This window comes from Myxocyprinus asiaticus, chromosome 29 (assembly GCF_019703515.2).
Source record: "Myxocyprinus asiaticus isolate MX2 ecotype Aquarium Trade chromosome 29, UBuf_Myxa_2, whole genome shotgun sequence".
Lineage (NCBI taxonomy): Eukaryota > Metazoa > Chordata > Actinopteri > Cypriniformes > Catostomidae > Myxocyprinus > Myxocyprinus asiaticus.
The window spans coordinates 18442931-18461351 of NC_059372.1; the positions used below are offsets into that span (position 1 = coordinate 18442931).

The 18421-nt window shown below is 37.6% G+C and overlaps 1 protein-coding gene across 2 annotated transcripts; it reads right to left on the reverse strand.

Annotated features, from left to right (window-relative positions):
- Window positions 1–481: 481 nt before the first annotated feature.
- LOC127420144 (myosin light polypeptide 6) lies at window positions 482–8269 on the reverse strand. 2 transcript variants are annotated; one of them, XM_051662194.1, is made up of 7 exons: window positions 8130–8269; window positions 7604–7631; window positions 5906–6049; window positions 3770–3943; window positions 2393–2470; window positions 2131–2171; window positions 482–1022 (listed from the first exon to the last, which is right to left on the reverse strand). In XM_051662194.1, exons 1-6 carry the CDS (start codon window positions 8130–8132, stop codon window positions 2143–2145), a joined length of 456 nt encoding a protein of 151 aa, XP_051518154.1. In that variant the 5' UTR covers window positions 8133–8269; the 3' UTR covers window positions 482–1022; window positions 2131–2142. The 2 variants fall into 2 exon arrangements, with proteins under 2 accessions (XP_051518154.1, XP_051518153.1); XM_051662193.1 differs by lacking the exon at window positions 2131–2171 and having other exon boundaries at window positions 8130–8268.
- Between the last annotated feature and the right edge of the window lie 10152 nt (window positions 8270–18421).

Consider the following 18421-nt stretch of genomic DNA (forward strand, 5'->3'; position numbering starts at 1 on the left):
GTGTGTGCACCCTTCTGTTTTACCCCAAGGTTGGTTAATAAATCATACTCCTAGTCTAATTTTTCATCTCAAACATGCTCTTTACTGATACTTTTGTGGACTTAACAAGAAGCCTACACATAAAAAATAAAAACCCTGTTTGGTGCAAAATTATTTTGGTGTGGTAGAAATGACACCACAATCATGGATAAGTCTTCATTTTTGAAAACTTGATAATAATGAAATGGTTCATTTTTAGATCCATGTAGTTTTAAACATCTAATAGCCTAATTTGGATTTTTATAATTTAAAAGTCTTGGTCTGGGACAAGGCTAAGACAAACTAACCATAAAAAAACATTTGGAAAGTTCCAATAATAAATGAAGGCATGGCAAAAAGTTTCACGTCAGTTTTCTTATAACAAAAAGAAAACCCCTGGGACATGAAATTGCCCAAAGTTAAGAAACACCCACATAGAAATGAACTTTGAAAGACAAAAGTATTATCTGTTTAAAATGTACTTTATTGGACAGCAAAAACATTCCAAGATAATTAAAATGAAAATATTATTGCATTTCCGATTCATAATTTCTCAATTTGAAAAAGGTAAGTTCTCGTTCTGAAAAGGCCAAAAATTAAAGTCTGACCATACACACCATTTTTTACTACAGCACTGTCCACCAAAGATGCCGGAGGATACATTGGATATTGCATACACTCTGCTAATGTGCTGCATCAAGAGGTTTTATTGCAGACAGTGTCAACACACAAGAGGTCCTTTTCATATCGCTATATGGTTTGAATACCACAGGACAGGATATGTGTCTCTTGGGGACAGTCATATGGGAACTTAAAGAAGATAAAAGGCACTTCTTATAATAATACCCAAATGAGTGCAAACACAAGAGGACTGTGGCAAATAAGCAAATGAATGTGATGGAATGAATAGGAAAAATATATATATATGAAATTACATAGAAAATAAGACAAACAAATGGGTTGTGTTCTTTATCTTCAACCGCTCATGACCATGCGGACGAGTTCTGTGAAAAGAAGAAGACAAAGTTAGGGTCTCATTTAGCATCAAAAAGGGGAATCGACCCTAACTACAGCATGCAGCCTAACATGAGAAGCAGAGTATGTAAAAGAACATTAAAAACACATTGTTACACACTGCTGTTCTAGATTCCCTAATCTTCCCTTCCAAAGTCCAAATTACTTTAAAAAAATAAATTAAAACAATAATCCATAGAACTTCTTTACCTCTACATTTCCTTAACAATCCATTCTAAAAGTGCACATACTCTGGGACGCTTGCTGTAGTTTGAAGCCATTCCCCAGTTGTACTCATTCTTAAGTAGTGAGAGACAGGGTGAGAGCAAGATCATGGCTAGCTCCTACTAAACCACAGCTCAAAGACTTAACCAGGTCTAGAATTCAAGAGAATGTTAAAAAAGCTCCATCTGGTTTTCCTCTACAGGGCAAGTGTGGAAACAGTTTTATAGCACAGCTACAGTAATGAGAAATCGTAGAGTTGAGATATGGATCAGCCTCCATCAGGAAAGGGAGAGAAAGATCAGCCAATCACTGCAATTTGATTGGTTAGTTCAAAATAAAAAGGCAACTGCACTGCTCTGAGAGCACAGGGAAGTTGTGTGCCTATTGTGTTATCAGAAGTTACACTTTAAGAATAAAAACCCATTGATGCAATACACCCTACACACACAGTCAGGTTCCATCCAGAATACCTGACTTAGTGTAATTACAATGTTTAACCAAATCCATGACCTGTGCTCATGTATAAAGGAGTGCAGTCGCCTTTTCGCTTCTAAACTGGTAGGGCCTCTGAGAGCCGTCGCAAAGACGGCCACATGCAGAGAGCATGCTGCAGCCAGGGGCCAGAAAAAAGGCTGCTGCAGAGATAAGGAAGAGTCCATTAAAACCTCCAAACTAATTCCAACCAGGCTCTCTAAGCTGTAGACATCACATGATGCACAGCAACCCTGTGATCATATGATTTATGTTGAATGTAGCTAATAGACAAGGTGTGAACTATGCAAGCATGTGTGCCTCTGAGAGCATTAAAGAAAAGCCTGGATGGATTGTTGCTTCACGTGTTACAAATGTTGAGGGCAGGAGGTAGACGTATACCCGAGACATCTCTCAGCCAGACATGATGTGACGAACGAAGGCTGTGGAAGATCAGTTACAGTTACAGCATGCTTTCACCATCAGATTCTCGGCAAGTGAATTTCACATGTGAACGGTTTTCTTTTTCATTAAAATATAATGTTAATTGTCAGTCTTGGATTCCCAGCTTGTATTAAAACACTCTGAAGCACTGTGACTGACGTGCTATTCTCTTCGTTTACATATATACACATCTGACACTCACTTGGACTCATTCATTTACCTTCATAATTGATGCAACCATTAGCATCTTCGTGTCCAGCTAGAAGTGTTTCTACTTCCTCTTCAGTCATCTTCTCACCTAAAATAAAAATGTCATTTTTTTTCACTACAATATGGTGTGTACTGTACAACAAATAGTGCACTACAAACCAGGGCTCAACAATAAGGATGGCCTGGGACCAAAGTGATTGAGATTTGGACCAGCTGACGGAAGTGTCACTTGCCCCATCATTGTCAGTGCTTATGTTACTACGTTCCAACGAGCTCACATTGATCGATTATGAGCATGTGTTTTTAATGCCATGCAAATCTAAACATTTGGTTTTCTGCAGTGTTTTGCAATGTTTACATCAGCAGCAAATTCTGCTGGCCGGCATAGATTAATTTTGATCTAAATTAAGAATGACTTGTGATAGTCTTGGAAGCATCAGTTAGAATGAGTTGAAAATAAAGTAATTAATGTTGAGCTGTAATTTGATCACATGTGGTTAGGCGAGATGCATAGCTGTTTACACCTGGTTGCTTAAATAAGTCTCCTTGTTACCACGTTTTAGGATTTCGAAAGGAAGCATTTCTGATTTCATGACCTGACAAACCGCGAAAAAGTTGCAAAATACAAAGGGCAAACGTAACTGGCATGCGGTTTCTCCCAGATGCAGTTGATGCAGTTTAATCTAAGCACAAACGGAACATTGAGCATTTGTTGTTTTAGTGGAGTACCCATATTAGAGCTTCAGATGTGTGTGCTTCTCATCTGTGTCACTGTAAGTTGATATCAGACACACTGAGGAAGTTCTGGTGCAAGTATATGTATTCGCTTTTTAAATTTTCCGACCAGATGATTAATTTATTTTTAAGCCACACTGAACCGGCAGTTTAAACTCTTGTTTTCACTCAGTGGTTGAGGGGTGGCACTTCTCTGCTGTCTGGGACGCATTCAGGACGGACTAGCTTTTACACCTCAAATGCAATGTAGTTACATGCGTTTTTGACTACCTCCGTATGTGGTTTTTGTGATCGATCACAAATAGTTTTGCACCCCGTTTATACCTGTATTTAATGCTGACCTCTCAGATGACCAAAAATGCATCTTAATACCAGGTGTAAACAGGGTCACAGAGTTACAATATAGCTGTAAAAATTAAATCCAAATTATAATTTTTTTTGGTGGGGTCAGTGAAAATGTTGGCAGGGCAAGTACAAATCTGAACTAAAAACTCTGTTGAGCCCTGCATACCATTCTACAATAAAGGAAACCAAGAATTTTAGACTGTCTTGGAGAAATTGTGTTCAATGTTACATTTAGTATTTTTATTAAATGACCTAGATGTGGAGGAGTGGGCTATAAATATCTCCTCTTTAGACCAGGCCAACTTACCCAGTGTGGTGAGAACATGGCGGAGCTCAGCACCCATAACTGTGCCATTGCCTTCCTTGTCAAATACTCTTAGACCCTCAACAAAGTCCTCAAACGTGCCCTGGTCTTTGTTCTTAGCAATGGCCTGGAGCATGGGCAGGAACTGTTCAAAGTCCAGCAATTTATGGTTCATCTCTTGGAAACAAATACAGAAGCCTTCAATCAGACAAGAAAGCATGAATAGTGAGAACCACTATACACCGATCAGCCACAACATTAAAACCACCTGCCTAAGACTGTGTAGGTCCCCCTCGTGCCACCAAAACTGTGCCAACCCGCATCTCAGAATAGCATTATGAGATGATATTCTTCTCACCACAGTTGTACAGAGTGGTTATCTGAGTTACCATAGACTTTGTCAGTTCTAACCAGTCTGGCCATTTTCTGTTGACCTCTCTCATTAACAAGGCATTTCCGTCCACAGAACTGCCCCTCACTGGATGTTTTTTGTTATTGGCACCATTCTGAGTCAATTCTAGAGACTGTTGTGTGTGAAAATCCTAGGAGATCAGCAGTTACAGAAATACTCAAACCAGCCCGTCTGGCACCAACAATAATGCCACTGTCGAAATCACTGAGATCACATTTTTTTCCCTATTCTGATGGTTGACGTGAACATTAACTGAAGCTCCTGACCCGTATCTGCATGATTGTATGCACTGCAGCCACACGATTGGCTGATTGTATTTCTGTAACTGCTGATCTCCTGGGATTTTCACACACAACGGTCTCTAGAATTTACTACGATTGGTGCCAAAAACAAAAAAAACATTCAGTGAGTGGCAGTTCTGTGGACAGAAATGCCTTGTTGATGAGAAAGGTCAACAGAGCATGGCCAGATTGGTTCGAACTGACAAAGTCTACGGTAACTCAGATAACCACTCTGTACAATTGTGGTGAGGTTGGCACTGTTTTGGCGACACGAGGGGGATCTACACATTTTAGGCAGGTGGTTTTATTGTTGTGGCTGATCGGTCTAATTACCAGTGTTGGGAAAGCTACTTTTAATAATAAATAAATAAAATAAATAAAAAGGTACTTTTGACAAACAATTCATAGTTAAAAAAAAAAATTACACTACAGTTAAGCTAACCTTTTAAGAAAGTAGCTACACTACAAATTACTAACAAAAAGTAGCTAACTACAGTGGAGCTAAATTATAACTTTAAATAAATAACTATCTTTAATATATAATAGATTTTTAGAGTAGCATTACCTGGCACAAAAACAATAAGTATTCTTAAATAGAGTGACAGCATGAAACGTGAACAGGTATTTACACTAAATAAAAATGAGAAAACACCATTGCTACAAAACAAAAGACATAAGATGCAATCTAGGGACTCAAATGAACCTTTTTTTTTAACCAGTTAATTTATGGCCATTTCTTCAAATTTGGGCACCTTTAGCACTGAGAACGTCTAGAAAGTAAAGTCTCAAATGTTTCACACTTTCACAAGTTTACATTATATGCTTCCTAAATACACACCATTAAATAATATTTTCACACTTTTTGCATATTTTGACAAAATAACAGCTTGATTGGAAATCACGGCCAATAAAAATATTCTGCTCATGGGTGACATTTTGTCAACTTGGTTAAAAAGTGCACTAACTTAAAGTTCTTTTCTTTTTCTTTTCTTTCTTTTTTTTTTTTTTTTTTTTTTAGGTGCAAAACTGTTTGGAAATAATTTTCACTTGATAGGAACACAAATATTGAAATGGTTATTTCACACTTTGTTTAGATTGTCAGTTTTAAACATGTAATAATATGTTTAATAGTTTAATATTGAAAGCCTGTGTTTGGGACAATGCTAAAACAACATTTCTTCATAAATGGCATTTGAAAAGTACCAAAAAAAGGTTTCCTAGTTAGGTTTAATGTAATCTTGTGGGATCACTACATTTAGTTAGTCATTTCCCAACACTTATTACCATGGTTGTACGAACCACTAGCCTACTACTACTGGTATTAATGACTTTATATAAACACCAATACAGATTAGAAATAGGAAATACAACAGAGTCAAAGGCAACACAGGTCAGTCAATATTCATGTGGCATTACACTGTATGGCCAACGAATATGTGCTCCTACCCTCTGCCTTTGGGTTGCCCAGGACCTTGAGCACCTCAGCATTGACAGGATTCTGGCCAAGAGCACGCATGACATCCCCACACTGACTGTAGGTGATCTTTCCATCTCCCGTCCGGTCAAACAGAAGGAAGGCTTCTTTAAATTCTGTAGAGATCATTGAAGACATAAGATGCTGGGAATTGGCGAAAGGATAGAAGAGGAGAACATACATGCATGACAGAAAAGGGAAACTGAAATGAAAAACTATGACAAACAAAGAGCTGATTTTAACCTGCATGAAAAACAGGACAACAGATAATACGCCTTTCATTGTAAAGATATCATAAAGACCAGCAATTCCTTGAGAGGCCAACTTAAAGGTGCCCAATGGATCAGCGTACAGAGAAACATTGCACCAGCCATCAATATTAATGTTACGCCAAGCTATTTTCTGCAGTCTCCATTCAGGTTAGTTTGGACAGGTTTAATGACTACCGAAATTTTATCTAGTTTCCACCTTAGGTCATAGTACTCAGTGGAGAGCTTTTAAAAGCTAGTAAATTATTTAGACAGATCAAGTTGCTATTTAAGCAGGACTTAATGTCTCCAAACCAAATTCTTGCAACCCACTATTACAACTGTGTATCATATGTCAACACTGACATTCAACTTGATCATAGAAAATATGAAATTATATAAAAACTTAATATGAAAAAGCATGATCTCTCACACAGAAGGCATTCTTAAAGATGAAAAAAAAAAAAAAGCCTTTTAAAACAAGTCCTAATTATTGAGTTTTTAAGTGCTTAAACTGTGTATGGTTAATACTAAAGTATTTTTTGTCACTGGGACAAAGTTTTCGGATAGAACTGAATGTTATCCGTTTGGGGCAGGCCCTTTCCAAAATACTCCCAGCACTGTAACGCTTTTCCTGCTCACTGGAATGTGGCTGTTCCCTTGCAAGCCTGAAAATTTTTGCCTTTAACCATATATGGTATGAGAGGAAAACGGGAGAGTGAGCAGTATTGTGCCAACCTCTTTTGCTTAAACAAGATAAAGATTAACCTAAACGGCCATCCACCATATAAGGTCATGCACCTGGTAGAAAACATCTTACTGCACTAAATATACTAGTTTCACAGCTTATTTTTTATTAAATAGAGATGTTTTAAACTGCAAAGCTATGCACATACTCTTTTGTTAGCTGAATTTCAACACTTCCTGACTCTGGCACACCCTCAACAGATATGACTGTCCATGCCACAGAGGAAACACACAAGCAAACCGGCCTACACTTCAAAAATGCATTTTTAAATTTCAACCAGACCAAATTATGGTTATTACTTTGAACTTGAGTTAATAACACAATGCACTTCAAATGAAGCGAGATGTGATCAGACACACAAACAGCAACATGTTGTCCAAAACACCATGCAAACGAAACAACATCAGAACAGAAAGGTGTTCAGTGCACTCACCGTGTATTTGCTCCAAGTTAAACTCAATCTGGAGATGACATACAACAGTTCCAAAGGGAAAACAATACAAAAGGTAAGGAAAGAAAGCAGGAGGAATGCAGGGAAGATAAGCAACATAAGAGCAGAATCACGGGCAGGGATGGAGAAAGCAAGCTGTATAGTATGAAATGGAGGGAAATAATACTTGAAGAAACACTTGAGACAGAATGATAACATGCACCTAGACAAGAGACAAACTCACCAAGAATCTGGTCCTCGGAGAAGTCAGACTGTTTGAGGACAGAGCGACACTTAATGAATGTGAAATGATGCACAATAGCAAAGCTGTGAATCAAATGGGATTGCTAATAACACACTTCGTCTACAAAGTATTTTAGCTCGAGTAACCAGTTAGACAACAAGTTTTACTTCACCGGCTAAAACTGACCTGCTAACACTGTCGGCTAACTCACAACCGCGCTACCAAGTGACAGTTTAACTACAAAACACAATTTTTAACTAATGTAAGTTAGCTACCAAAGTCGTCGAATTCTGTGAAGGAAATCCATTATCAATTTTCGAAGATTTGGGCACGTTCTAGCTCACTTAATAGCCTTAAAAAGAAAAGACTAAGTTAGCTAGCATCTTACAGGCTAACGATAGACTTTGGTTGCCGACTGTTCAACGCTAACCGTGGATATAGTTAGAAAACGTATATTTGGTTAAGTATATACAAATATATATATCACTATTTAATGTTTATATTAAATTATCACAATTATGCATACCATATTTGCAGCAGTGCTGTGTTTTCCGGATGTGTGCGTCGCGGCGGGAGTGTGAGAACGACTCGCACTGGCGCTGTAGAGTTATGAAGGGTGGAGAGGAATCTTCTCATTACACACAAAGAGTAACCGAACTGCATAGAGACACGCCCAGCACTCATTTATAAAGCATAATGATTGACCACACAATATGCAAAGCATACGTATTGTCAGTGCCGATGTTTTGTACATTTGTGAAGTCGTGCAGTTAAAGGGATAGTTCACCCAAAAATGAAAATTCTCTGATGTGTATGACTTGACGAAGATTTTAGAATAATATCTCTGCTCTGTATGTCCACACAATGGAAGTGAATGGTGGCCAGGCCTTTGAAGCTACAAAAAGAATAAGTAATCCATATGACTCAAGTGGTTAAATCCATGTTTTAAAGGAGCAATATATAACATTGACATCAAGCGTTTAAAATGGGTACTGCAGTCCAAATTCAAAATATTGTAGAGAGTTGTCCCCCGCACCCTCCTCAAAGCTTACGCGGGTTACCAGGTTGAGGACACGCAACATGAACGAGCAAACTGACAATGGCAAGCGGCAAGACTTACACTGTAAATTGATCAGCAAATGCAGTGGCAGACTGGGAAGAGAAATCGGCCTGGGATTTTACGGGGGGTTTGGGTGTGGGTGTGTCGCTGTCCTTTTCTGAAAATCACTGCCCCCTTCGGCATATCGCGGCGCCATTTTGTGGCCCGTTCTGCATAACGCGGCAGCCCATTTCAGCTTATCGCGGCCCATTAGGCCCCGTTTCGTGGCCGGCCCTTCAGGGAAAAGTCCCGAATCTCCCGATGGCCAGTCCGCCCCTGAGCTAATGTATACGTTTGCAATGTTTTTATTGTTTGCAAATTATAAATCAACTCATGTGGATTTTTTATAACTCTGTCAATGTTAGCTAGATGTATTGCTGGCTTCCATGGCTGCAGTTTGTGTTTTCCCGCTAACTTGTTTCAAATCTGGCAACCCAGGCTGTCCAAATACTATTGGAAATGGGCAGTGGGCAGGACCACACAGGCCAAAACACACACAGAAATTCTGGCCAGGAACAGACATTTCAAAGTAGAATATACTGGCTGTACCATTGTTTTCGGAGAACCAAGTATTTCAACTTAGCATGTTTCCTAAATCTCTGATAACATATTATGACAATTTTATGCTTTAGTACAGTAAATATATTACATATTGTACCTTTAAGATACCTTAATATATAAGGTACCTAATATATTAGGTGTAGGTGAGAAACAGATCAGTCACTGATTCTTGAGAAAAGGGACAAAACATGCCCATCTCCTCTTTATGTTAAAAATCAAGAAATTCATAATAATAAAAATACTGAAAAAGTGAAATCTAAAGGAAATGTGTACACTCAGGGCATTTATTACTTAAATTTTTAAATCATTTCATTAGAATTTTTTTAAATGCATGCTATATACCTGGAAGCCCATGACAGGTCCTTAGCAAGAGGTCACAATGTTAAACTGCTAAACAAAGTGTTAAAAAATGCAACAAATTCATAAATATAAATATCAAATGAAAGGTAGGGATCTATAAGATATCAAACAATACATAAAGTAAAATTTATTTTCCATAAAAAACTACCTATCAAAGTTGTGCCCTCACTTTGCATCAACACATATTTATAATTTTGAATAAATCAGACAATGTCATGGTCAGCTATAACTCTGAGTACCCGTTTCCCACTTCCTGTTCATGGTCGATGCAACAGTAGGACACATGGTCTGGTAATTTTTATATTTTATATATTTCAAACAAACAATGTTTAAGTCTTTGTGGTCATAGCTTCAACATGTCAACACTGTCATCCCAATGTGATAAATTCTGTTAAGACTTGTGGAATAATTTTGGCATTTTAGTTTAGGTTATAGAGGCAGCTTCTACTGAGGAAAAAACCAAAATGGCTCCAGTGTACAACACATGGTTGAGATGGAAAAATATTACATTTTGTCAATTCTGTCAAAATCTTCAAAATAGTGTAAAAACAGAAAGAATTTTAGAATGTATTTTTATCACTTAACTCCTTTACTGAATGCCATTATTAGATAATTAAAGACTTTACACTCTTGTTGGATGGATCAAATTAAAATACCATGCTTTTAGTGTGTCTGATGGAGTTGACAGAAATAACAGTAAGATGAAAGTTATAAAGTGAATAAATGTCAATTTTCAGAAAAAAGCATTTTTATAAAAACTTGTTCCCTTACATGGTTTGTTAGCTGAGACCTTTGTCTACAAATATATCCATTTCAAATGAATTTATTATTAAAATTTAAAAACTCAGATTTAAAAAATGCTTTGTCCATTATCTCAAGAATCAGTGCAATATATGTCCTTTTTTACTATATCTTTTGTTTTTGGCAATTCACATTCTTCGTGCAAAGGAGAAGAAGAAAAGGAGGAGAATTTATAGTAAAAACAAAAAAGATCATATCGCTTCTGAAGACATGGATTTAACCACTGGAGTTGTGTGGATTACTTTTATGCTGCCTTTATGTGCTTTTTGGACCTTCAAAGTTCTGGTCACCATTCACTTGCATTGTATGGACCTACAGAGCTGAAATATTTTTCTAAAAATCTTTGTTAGTGTTCAACAGAACAAAGAAATTAATACACATCGAGCAGGGCCGTATTAATGCCCCCAGTGAAACGATAAGCCCCGGGTCCCAAGACCACCTTAATGCGGCCCTGGGCATGAGGGTGAGTAAATGATGAGAGAATTTATAATTTCTGAGTGAACTATCCCTTATGTTGAATTCACTGTGCACTTCAAAGCTGCATGCCCGTGCATGAAAAATGTGTAGGTTATACTTATATGGATATCTGGGAATCATTTTGAATATTTGGGATAGCTTAGAATGTCCCTTTGGGAATTTATTGATAGCTGGAAAAATATATTTTTAAATTCCTACACAAAAACCAATGTCTTTATGCTTTGGCAGAGTTCGAAATGGCATACTACCATTCTACTCTTCATATTTTTGCAACGGAGAGATAAGGCAGAAGTAGTAAGAGTAGTATGGATAGTATACAATTCCAAACTCAGCATTTGTCTAATTTACAAGATGGACTGATGTGTTGGTTGTAACCTAACCATGAAGGTCAAGTACAATAAAGACGACAAATAATGGAGAATAAGTAAAATTCAAGGTGATATTAAGGCAGCTCAGGGACTCTGTGCTGTGGACAAGCTATATCCGTGCCCCATTTCTCAATCCTGATATAGCTCTATTCTCTTTAGATTTGGTGGCTGGGTTGACACATTTTCAGTGTGCCCTGCTGAGGTAATGAAGAGCTGCATAAAAAGAGATTACTTTGATGTTTTATTCAAAACCAATTCAAAATTCAGATTTGCTCCAATATGTGTGTTGCAATGTGGCAGTATACATTGCTGTATGTAAGACAATATCAATTAATACATACTTAAATCATTAAATAAAACTCTTCTTGTGTTTGTAGCCTTTTGGATCAACCTGGCATTTTGAATCAGGTTGTATTTCTGATTGATTTTATTTGTTTTAGTGATATGAAATTTAAGAATGCTTTGACAAGCACTGTTATCATAATAAGTTCAAATTCTAAATGCTATGTTGCAGGACTATCACTTACCTCTAATGTGCTGGGGTCAAAGGGGGAGTCAGAGGGACGCAGCATCCGCGGTTTCAACTCAGGAGCTGGTTTGGGAGGCGAAGGTGCCGTGGTTGGGCAAGGAAACGGTGGTCCATGTCTTGGTAATGTTCCACCTGATGGTGACTTCTTGATTGATGGTTCTCTTTTTGGTGCCATCTCTAAACCTTGGAATGCGTCCTTTCTCCCAGTCCACTGCTTTGCAAAAAATTAAGAGAAAGGCTCAGTCAGATTAGTTGCAGGTGTGTAATATATATAGAAATATAGAGAAAAAAGATAGGAAATGAGAGAAGAGTGAAAATGCGAGAGGCAAGCAGGTAGGCGGAATAATCTAGGAGGAATACATGCAGTGATGAGTGTACTGTATGTGTGAGATGTGGGAGAGATTGTGCGTAGGAGTTAGGGTCTCAGTGTCTGTTTCAGTCTCTCCGCTTGTATTTATATGTAGGTCAGAATCATGTACATATGTGGGTGCTGGGGTGTTCGTGTCATCATTTTACATTTGCATCATGATGTAAACCTAAACCTCTCTCTCTCTCTCTCTTTCTGTGTGTGTGTGTGTCTTTGGAAGATGGAACTGTTGTTAGCTAAATCTATTTATAGATATTTCTATTTTAATTCTCTTTTCTTCCTCTCTGGAAATTTAATTTCCTTTACCCTCCATCTCCTGATCATTGTTCTCTTCCCAGTTGTTTCCTTGTGCTGATCCTGATATATATTCACCAAGCATTATTTATTTTTTTCTACATTAAGATCTCTTAGTTTTGCTAGAGTACTAATTTGATCATTTATGAAGTGATTATTAGTCTGATATCATGATTAAAGTCCATGCTTTTATAGAGCTTTTTCATTTACTGTTACAAACATCTCATACCTTTTTGAGAATTATGAGAATTATGAAGGTACATCAGCCTTTGTGTTGTTTTAAATATTATTGTGTTCCAAATGTAAAAAAAAAAAAAAAAAAAAAAAAAAAAGATTATTGCAATGTTTGGAATGTCTGAGACATGGGTTGCATCTCGATTCACTGTAATCGCCCGTTCATTAACCAATCAGGACAGGGTTTGGTCGTGATGGCACGAATGCAAAATTGTAAATACAACCACTAGATGTCAGCATTGCCCAAAATCAAGACCAACCAGACATGAAACATAAACAAATAAAACAATAACACTAGGCTAAATAACTCTTTTACTTCCCAATTAAATAGTCAACAGACAAATTAATCATAAGTGTTTCAACCTCTATTAATGTTGAATCATCTAAGACGAACATAACTGAACTAATCTGAAACTGATACTTATGAAACTTATTACCATTTAAAATAAAGTGCGTTAAAATCGTTCTAAGCATCCAACACAACGCCTCTAATACGTCAAAGTAGTCCAGAAAAATGTAGTGCACTTTGTCTTTTGAAGGAGTCGTCGAATAATCAATGTTCTCCCCCACCCTTAATGGATTTTCCGTACAATCCATCGCGCGCTCAATGGGCCTTGAAATCACCGTTTATCTGTCTCGAGCGCCAAAACAATAATGACACGGGACCCCCACCGCGCAACCAGCGGCACACTAAATTAATTAATTAACGTAAAATGTGATCGCGAGACTTGTTTAATTCAACGCAAAAAAATTGACACATGGTTGATGTCTTTAAAATATTTGTATAATCATGGTGACCTCACGTGCCTGCTCAGAGAGTCTGCCGAACAAACAGCAAATCTTTGAACCGATTAAAGAGATTAATTTCTGGGCCCGTTTCTCTAAATCTCTCTGTACAATTTAGCAGCAACTAATTAAAGATGTTAAGAATGAGCTAAATCTGTATTCTTTATCTTCTACTTCTTGATTATTGTTGTTTATTCTACATTGTATTAATATTGAAGCCTAACAATAGGCTACTTGATCGCTAAAAGTTTTGTGTTATGACATCAAAGTCAACCTAGCATTTTTAGGTGAAAGGTCTTCAAAGCACCTGCTTTTACTCCACAGACCCAGAATTTATCATTTCGAATCAGAAAAGTAAATTCTTTTCTTCTTCTTTATTTTGCCTTGCTCTTTTCAGGTCTTTGGTGAAAAGAAATTGAATTATGCTGAATAAGGGAAAATGAATCAATTGTTCCTCAGAGGTTCCCCCAGAATGTGTAATAGAATTATAGCAACTGCCCTACCTAATGTCTCACACAATCCCTGGACCATGCCAAATCATCAAACCACCTGATTTATTTTTAATGGTATTACACCCCTCACTCTGTAGTGTCATGGTAATAACTGTGGCTCCTCCAGCTGCCTCTACATCACATTAGCCAAACTTAATATTGACTGTGTAGGGCGCATGAAACAATAAACTTATAAGACTGGCAGCTTAGAGGCAGCCAGCCAATCAGACAGCCCTGCAGTTGGCTGGAGGGGTGTTAACTTAAGCACTGAAGTTGATTTTGCCCTGGAGGAGCAGTTCAATCAATGGGATGCTTAACGCAGGGGTACCCACACGGACCGCACCTTTCAGATCTAGGCATCCCTCAACAAGTCCAAGCTGACGAGAAACCATGAAACCTGATGTAACTTGATTCCTTTTATTTTGCCTCACTGTCTTTTGTGCAGCAAACAAACAATACATTTTCGTCTCATTTATTCAGAAGCCTTGCTATTTTCCAGCTGGCTTCTGTTTCTGCATCAAAAAATCTGTATAAAAGTGGAGAAATACTTATTAGACTCATTTAAATGTGTGAAATTGGCACCACACAAATGCACGCTGTAAATTCTCTTGAAGCTGTGGAAGTATAAGATAGCTGAATTTTCTGAGCACATTCAGGAAAACCATACTGGATACTGAATTTTCAAGGAAAACTGGAAATTGAATTTTTGCATTGAAATGTGCTGAGTAAAGCAATCAGATTGAAGTTAATTTATTTTTTGTAAAACTAAATTTACTGAAGAAAAAAAAAAAATTAAACCATTTATGACCTTTGTGTGACATATTGCTGCAAACCAGTGGGAATCAGACTACCACTTGTGGGCAACATGCACCTGATCACATACGATCCATGGCCTCCTGCCAAACACACACAATTTTTTTAAATTTTTTAAATGAAACTCTGCGAATTTGCTTGCTCATGTCATTAATTACAGAATGCCAGTTTCAGTTGGTTTTATGAAACTTATGAATGATTGAATTTTTTGAAGAGGGTAGAATAAGGAATGGGCAAATCTGCCTATTGTGTTTGAGCATACTGATTATGGCCTTTGATTAGTGCATGGGTGCAATCTATTCAACTACCTCCCATCCTCCCTCCCTCCATCCTTCCCAGCTACAGCCCCTTGGGGTATGCCCATTTCCCAAAGGACAGCCAGCAAAGCAGATGGAACCACCCTCCCCCTCTCCCTCGCCTCTCACAGCTCACCTCAAACAGGGTTGAGGTTCAGGAAGAGGATGGACTGTAATTGGGTGAGCAGAGCACTTCATTTTTTAAAATGTGGTTTGAAATGAATTCTTTAACCACCATAATTGGAACTATAAGTGATTGTATGCACCTCCTTCAAATTGGTCACTTACGCCTCTAATAGCAAATGTGACCCTCGAATTCCCCAACAGGACGGATGAGTTAGGAATTTGCTCTACTTCCAAGCAATCGCTAAAAAATTGCAAGAGGTGTTGCATGGACACTCTCCAGCCATCATATCAATAGCAGAGCAGTTGAACAGCCTAGAGAAGGGTTACAGGTGGCATATTGTGTAAATGGGCGATTTTACGCTTCCAATTATGCAGTGGGCACTTGATATAGTGTGTGATTGATTTACACAAACTGGCAGAATGGCTTTTATTCCCAGCACTATCTCTGAGGTTGCTGCGTTCTCCCCCCATTCACTCCTCATTGGCCCTGAGTTCTTAATGTAGAAAAGAAATGGTCTTGGGTCTTATACTGTGCTAAAGAAGGGAGTACTACAAATATAAAAGTGCATTCCCATATAGCTCAGCCCCTCTTCTCCCCAGCCGGAAAGAAGGACTCAGTTAGGCTGTTCGTTTGTTCCGCTGGATCCAGCCCAGAGAACTACTGTATTCAGCTTTTTTAAGCAGCAGATAAGGTCGGAGCTATGGGATTACCTTTACAACACATATCTCTTAGATACACACAGACACTCTTTCTTTCTCTCCCTCTGACTCTCTCTATTATTCCCTTAGGGGAATACAATTCAGTTTTTTAGTTTTTAAGGTATTTTTGACAAGTTAAGAATTATATTAAAGGTCCCAAAATGAAAATGTATGTACTCACCCTCATGTTGTTTCAAAGACCTTGTAATAGAGACATAAAGCAACAGCTCCCTAAAGCAAGACCAAAATTTCTGACTGTAACTCCTCCAAGAGCTTTCAAACTACATCCAACTAACTTGGTACAGACCTCGGGTTGTTACGTCTTTTCTAACTGGTTGGAATTATGGTTTTCGCACAGTGAATGATCAAAAATCCTACATAAACCTACATTGACGGAATGTTCAAATGGTCAAAACTATTTAAATTCCAACTATCAAAAATTGAAATGTAAACAAACCCTCAAAAAGATTTAGAGCTGTGTCCCAAATGACACACTTTGCACTTTTTAAATATACTATGCACTCAGCCATGTAGTGAATGAATTTTCAAAGTGTAGTATCATCCCAAATGGAACACTTAACGGTTTTTTTACTACACGGAAGCAATCACCATTTAACAGCTGATGGAAGTGACGTTTCAAGTGCATGTGATGTGTTGCTGCTAGCTTTAGCAGGTAAGCCAACCTCAATTCAACACTTGTATCTTAAACAACGTACATATTCACACAGCTTGGGGTGATGGTAAAGCATTGAAATTAGTTTTTTTGCCAAATGTAACATATGAGTTTTTCATATGATGTTTAGGCTACTTACTGTTCTCACTTTGCTTCATCTCTTGTAAAACATAACATTTTGATTCCTAGTCTGTCACGTAGTATTAAATACGGCAAAGCAGAAATTCTCCTATAGTAGATGGTTACAACAACATCAGATACGGTGACAGCGATGGCTTCTCTTTAAAGTCTCTAGTTTCGATCTTTAGCGGAACATAAATAGAGATGTCAGGTAGAATGTTAGCTTCAGTTACCATTCACTTTCACTGCATCTTTTTTCCATTAAAAAGTGAATGGTAACTGAGGTTAACATTCTGCCTAATATCTCGTTTTGTGTTCCACTTAAGAAAGATAGTCTAAATAGTTTGGAACAACATGAGGGTGAGGAAATGATCACATAATTTTCATTTTTTGGAGACCATATCTCTTTAAAGCAGGGAGGGAAAATTAGACATGTATACAAAATGTTTATATAAGCACAACTACTTCAAAAGTTGGTTGTTTGTTTGTTACAACAGACAAAAAAGCCATTAAGTCCAAATTTTCTTCAAAGTTTTGCCCAACAGACCAGCCCCCCATCACCCAAACACACCCCTGCTTTTATAATTATTACAAGGGGCTCAGCTTTTAGGAGACATGGAGGGAGCATGTGTGCATGGATTTAATTCCTATTGTATTCGTTCAATCTCAGTCTAAGCGAGTGTGTCTGTGTCTGAGCTCAGGAGAGAGGGAGTGAGGGAGAGAAAGACAGAAACAAGGACCCATCTGTCAGAGGAGCAGATGAATCCCCCTTCCCACTCCAAACAGGTCCCTTGGGACTGCTAAAAAGGATAACTCACTTGTGGCAATAGTTGTGGTGTGTGGGTTTTTTTTTTTTTTTTGGCACTGAGAAGAACTCTCAACTAGAGGAACTACAACAGCATCGCAACAAGTTCGAGTAAACAACTGTAAAGAAATTGTTGGTGTGTTGCAGGATGGAGAGGATGCATTGTACTAACTAATGTGTTGATGTGTTGTTGATTTGTTGACAGGAGGTGGATGTGCATGGTTAGGGTTTGCTTTTTAATGACCTGTCAGCTTTATGCTGAAGATTGCTGGCATTTGCTGGTAATTTTGTGTATCAGACTAAAGGTGAAGCTGAGTATTGGTCATTTATCAGGGATCCTTATGTTGAAATACACTGAAAAAAAAAAAAAAAAAAAGATTTTGTGGTGAAGCCACTGCTAATATAGCAGAAAAGATTAAGTACTTTCTACATTAAGTTAGTTTATGTGTGAACTTGAAAATATTAGGTAAATACTACATTTGTTTTTAATTCAAACATGTAAAAAATTATGCTTTAGCTTATAAGTACATATTATTTATGATAATTTGTTCTTTTTTACAATACGTCATCATGTATCAATCCTAAAGTAGAAAACCTTGTCATATTTATTCGCCATATTTAACTTTTCGAAGCTGTTGTTCCCAGTATGCTCCGGGCTTGAATAATTAATGAGCTTGCACAGGTTTCACAAGTTTATTTACACCATTTTTATTTTTTTCTTTATTACATTTGGAAACTTCTTCTTTTGTGAAATCTGAAGTCCATTTTCTACTCAAAATTGCCCATTCATTTTCCAAAAAAATAATCTGTTAATTGTTACCATCATCATGTCAAGCGTTGAGGTCTGCATGCACATCTCTATGTTCTGATCTTATTGCCAATAAGGCAGAGTGATGTTGTCTGATAACTACATAGCATG

Excerpts from the sequence above, each read along its gene's own strand:
- LOC127420144 (XM_051662194.1), bottom strand. Across the intron at positions 3,944-5,905 it reads GGGCAACCCAAAGGCAGAGG|AGATGAACCATAAATTGCTG; the intron begins GTAGGAGCACAT and ends TTTGTTTCCAAG. Across the intron at positions 2,471-3,769 it reads CCATGTTCTCACCACACTGG|GTGAGAAGATGACTGAAGAG; the intron begins GTAAGTTGGCCT and ends TTTTTATTTTAG.